The sequence below is a fragment of the Nicotiana sylvestris genome, chromosome 1 (genome assembly GCF_000393655.2).
Source record: "Nicotiana sylvestris chromosome 1, ASM39365v2, whole genome shotgun sequence".
NCBI classification, from domain to species: Eukaryota; Viridiplantae; Streptophyta; class Magnoliopsida; order Solanales; family Solanaceae; genus Nicotiana; species Nicotiana sylvestris.
Genome location: NC_091057.1, coordinates 46,683,638 through 46,688,447, shown reverse-complemented (window position 1 = coordinate 46,688,447; position 4,810 = coordinate 46,683,638). Strand labels below are relative to the sequence as shown.

General features: G+C 40.9%; 1 protein-coding gene across 1 annotated transcript; it reads right to left on the bottom strand.

Moving 5' to 3' along the window:
* Window positions 1-3,001: 3,001 nt before the first annotated feature.
* LOC138869751 (uncharacterized) lies at window positions 3,002-3,481 on the bottom strand. Its single transcript, XM_070147412.1, has one exon. It carries the CDS (start codon window positions 3,479-3,481, stop codon window positions 3,002-3,004), a length of 480 nt encoding a protein of 159 aa, XP_070003513.1.
* Between the last annotated feature and the right edge of the window lie 1,329 nt (window positions 3,482-4,810).

The window sequence follows — 4,810 nt, the reverse complement described above, 5'->3', positions numbered from 1 at the left end:
TTTCGGAAAGGGTTCTTTTGTGAAAGATAGTATCAGATGGATTTATGCGGAGTTATGAATGTGAATCTGATATGTAATGGATGTGTTATAGAGAAAGTATCTGAATAGCCATAGAGAAGAGTGAGTAATTGATGGGGGTTAGTTACCGTTTGGAATAATTGTAGGATGTAAACGTGATGAGCGGAAACCGGAGTGAAGATTGCTCCTGTTGGTAGAATGGTTACTTCCTGAATTACCTACAAAACTTAAAACACGATGCATGCAGATATACAGATTATTGCAAGAATTTAAACATGATGCGAATTCCCTTTGGACCATGAAGGTTGTCTTTGGACAGTGATGATGATGTCCTTAGACCATGACGTCCTGGGCCATGAATCGCATGATAAGGGATTCGCAGGCCATGAAATGATGTTCTCGGTCCATGAAAATGGTGCCTCTGAACTATGACGCCTTTGAGTAATGATGTGCAATATTGAGAGATCCTCAGGCCATGACATAGTGTCTTCCGGCTATAAGGATAATGCCTTCAGACTATGACACCTTTGGACGAAATGACGATATTTCATCCCATGAGATGCAAGGACATGATGCTTGGTCATATGCGAAGCGAAACAAGACAGAGCTTAGTCTTGTGTAAGATTGGGGGCAAAGCTTAGCCCCGATAAAAGATAGAAAATAGTGCTGGATTTCAAGTAGCATAGCATTCGGTATTAGGCAAGGAAAGGCAGAGCTTAGCCTTATGAAATTAGGGAGGCAATACTTAGCCTCATGCAAGAAGACGAGACAATGCTTAGTCTCGATGCAAGGAAGGCAGTGCTTAGTCTTATACAATCAGAGAGGCAATGCTTAGCCTCATGCAAGAAGAAGAGACAATACTTAGTCTCGATGCAAGGAGAGGCGGTGCTTAGCCTTATGGAATTAGGGAGGCAATGCTTAGAATCATGCGAGAAGAGGAGACAATGCTTAGTCTCATGCAATAAAAGAAGACAGGGCTTAGTCTCATGCAATGGAAGGCAATGCTTAGTCTTATGCAATTAGGGAGGCAATGCTTAGCCTCATGCGAGAAGAGGATACAATGCTTAGTCTCATGCAAAGAAATGAGACAGGGCTTAGTCTCATGCAAGGAAAGACAGTTCTTAGCCTTAGGCAATTGAGGAGGCAGGGCTTAGCCTCATGCAAGATGGGAAACAATGCTTAGTCTCATGTAGGGGAAGGCAATGCTTAGCCTTATGCAGTTAGGGAGGCAATGCTTAGCCTCATGTAAAGAAAAGACAATGATTGATAGCAGAGTATTTCTTATCTGGAGACATGTTTGCGTTTGGTAGCTTGTTATTATGAAGATAGTAATTTTCATGTGTGTACGTATTTGCAAATATTCCTTGTTCCTGCATTCAAAGAAAAATCATGAGTTTTGCAGGGAAGGTTGGTTCGTGCCTTCACCTACTTGCTTTGCTATGGAGATCCTGTTTGATCCCTGGGTAACATTTGGCTACCATAGAAATAAAGTTTTCGAAAAACATACATGCATTTGATAAATATAGTTATTTAAAAATGTAGTAGTATGCAATATCAAGTAAATTAGATAAACCAATGACCGTGACACTTTAGAGACATCGCGAATTCTTTGTATTAGAATTTTGAGGGTTCTCCTCAAAATTCTACCCCAGTTTAATAAGCGATTCTTCGGCCGTTCTGCATATGATGAAATTAGCTGGGCTTGCTCTGGAATTTTGAGGGTCCTCCTCAAAATTCTACCCCAGTTTTTGACCATGGGGAAAATAAAGATTTTATTAAGATGTGACCGAACCCACAGGGCTGTCTACGTATCCCCTCTTAAACGGTAATCAGGTCAAGCGTAGTTCAGTTATATCAGATAAAGAAACGTAAACAATCTTAAACATATCATCTTTTGACTGCGTATGAGTTGATAGGTTTTGGCTAAACTTCTCTGTCCATTTCTGCAAGTATGAGTGCTCCTCATGTTAGTACTCTATGAACCATGTAAGGCCCTTGCCAATTGGGTGAAAATTTCCCTTTTGTTTCATCTTGATGTGGAAAGATTCACTTCAGCACCAGTTGCCCCGGTGCAAACTGTCTGGGTGTGACCTTTTTGTTGAAAGCTTTGGCCATTCTATTCTGATAAAGTTGACAGTGGCATACCGCATTCATTCTTTTCTTGTCAATAAGAGCTAATTGTTCGTAGTGACTTCTTATCTATTCTGCATCACTGAGTTTAGCTTCTTGTATAATTCTTAAGGAAAAGATTTCGACTTCGGCGGGAATGACAACTTCAGTACCAAAGACCAACATGTAGGGAGTTGCTTCTGTTGATATGCGGACTGTGGTATGATACCCTAATAAGGCTAATGGTAATTTCTCATGCCATTGCTTGTGATTGTTCACCATTTTCCTTAGAATCTTCTTGTTATTCTTGTTGGCAGCCTCCACAGCTCCATTCATTTGAGGCCTGTATGCTGTGAAATTCTTATGCTTGATTTTGAAGGCTTCATACATAGTTTTCATTAAGTTACTATTGAGGTTGGTGGCATTGTCGGTGATGATGGATTCTAGTACATCGAATTGGCAAACAATATAATCCTTGACAAAATCTGCGATGACCTTCTTGGTTACAGCCTTGTAAGATGCAGCCTCAACTCATTTTGTGAACTAGCTATGGCCACTAAAATAAACATGTGCCCGTTCGAAGCGGTGGGCTCGATCGGACCACTGACATCCATTCCCCAAGAGGCAAAAGGACAAGGTGAACTCATTGCATTGAGTTCATTTAGTGGTACCCGTATCATATCTGCATGTATTTGGCACTGATGACACTTTTGGACATACCTGATGCAGTCCATTTCCATAGTCATCCAAAAATATCCTGCCCTCAATATCTTCTTGGCTAAAATGAAACCGTTCATGTGTGGCCCGCAAGTTCTGGCACTTATTTCTTCAAGCAACTTAGAAGCTTCCTTGGTGTCAACGCACCGTAATAATCCTAGGTCTGGAGTCTTCCTGTACATGATTCCTCCACTTTGGAAGAAATGGTTGGATAATCTTCGGAGTGTGCATTTCTGATTATTATTTGTATGCCCAAGTATTCCTTGATATCATGGAACCACGGATTCCCATCCGTTTTGTCTTCAACATGACCGCAATAAGCTAGCTGATTATGGATTCTTACTAGAATAGGGTCGATGAAATTCTTGTTCGGGTGCTGTATCATGGAGGACAAAGTGGCCAATGCATCTGCGAACTCATTCTGGATTCTCGAAACATGTTTGAACTCTATCTTTGTGAACCTCTTCATCAACTCTTGCACATGATATAGATATGGTAATATTTTAGTATTCTTTGTAGCCCGCTCTCCTAGAACCTGATGCACTAGAAGGTCTAAATCACCAATTACCAGCAATTCCTGGATAGACATATTAATGGCCAAATTAAGCCCCAAAATGCAAGCCTCGTATTCTGCCATATTGTTGGTACACGGAAACTTGAGCTTCGCGGATACCATATAATGCTAGCCTGTCTCTAATACTAAAACAGCTCTAATACCCACTCCTTTTAAATTTGCAGACCCATCACAGAACATTCTCAACCGTCATAGGTTTTGGTGATATCTTCTCCTACAAATGATATTTCTTCATCGGAAAAATACGTTTTCAGTGGTTCGTATTCTCCTCCTACAGGATTTTTGCAAGATGGTCTGCTAATGTATGTCCCTTGACTGCCTTCTGAGTCACATAAAAAATACCGAGCTCACTCAACAGTATCTACAATTTTGCTAGTTTCCCTGTAGGCATGGGTTTCTGGAAAATGTATTTCAGAGGATCCATCCTTAATATGAGATATGTAGTATAGGCGCAAAAGTAATGCCTCAACTTCCGAGCTATCAATGTTAATGCACAGTAGGTACGTTCTAGCAAAGAATACCGTGCATCATAGGGTGTGAACTTTTTACTCAGATAGTATATGGCCCAATCTTTTCTCCCCGTCTCGTCGTGTTGCCCCAAGACACAACCGAAAGCCCTATCTAGTACGGACAAATAGAGTAGCAAAGGTCTCTTAGGTTTCGGCGGGACCAAGACTGGTGGTATGGACAGGTATTCCTTGATTTGTCAAAAGCCTTTTGACATTCTTCAGACCAACTTGTTGCACCATCTTTTTTCAACATTTTGAAAATTAGTTCACAAATCATGGTCGATTGTGCTATGAAGCAGCTGATGTAGTTGAGATGCCCTAGCAAACTCATCACATCTTTCTTGCTCTTTGGAGGTGGAAAGTCTTGGATAGATTTGACCTTTGAAGGGTCTAGTTCAATCCCTCGGCGACTGACGATAAAACCTAGCAATTTTCTAGCAGGGACTCCAAAGACATATTTTGCGGGATTCAGTTTCAAATTATACCTTCGAAGCCGATCAAAGAACTTTCTCAAGTATGCTATGTGATTTGTACCCTTCTTGGATTTGATGATGACATCATCCACGTACGCTTCTATCTCCTTGTGTATCATGTCGTGGAAAATGGTTGTCATGACACTCATATAAGTGGCCCAGCATTCTTCAGACCAAACGACATCATTTTATAGCAGTACACCCCCCATTGTGTAATAAAATCTATCTTCTTGGCATCTTTTTCATCCATCCAGATTTGATGATATCCCGCGAAGCAATCCACAAAAGGATTGGAGTTCATGTTTAGCACAGTTGTCAATTAGTATGTGTATGTTGGGTAACGAGAAATCTTCTTTGGGACTTGCTCTATTTAAATCCCGATAGTCGACACTTACTCTGACCTTCCCATC

Excerpts from the sequence above, each read along its gene's own strand:
- LOC138869751 (XM_070147412.1), bottom strand. The coding sequence starts at position 3,481 with ATGGCAGAATACGAGGCTTGCATTTTGGGGCTTAATTTGGCCATTAAT.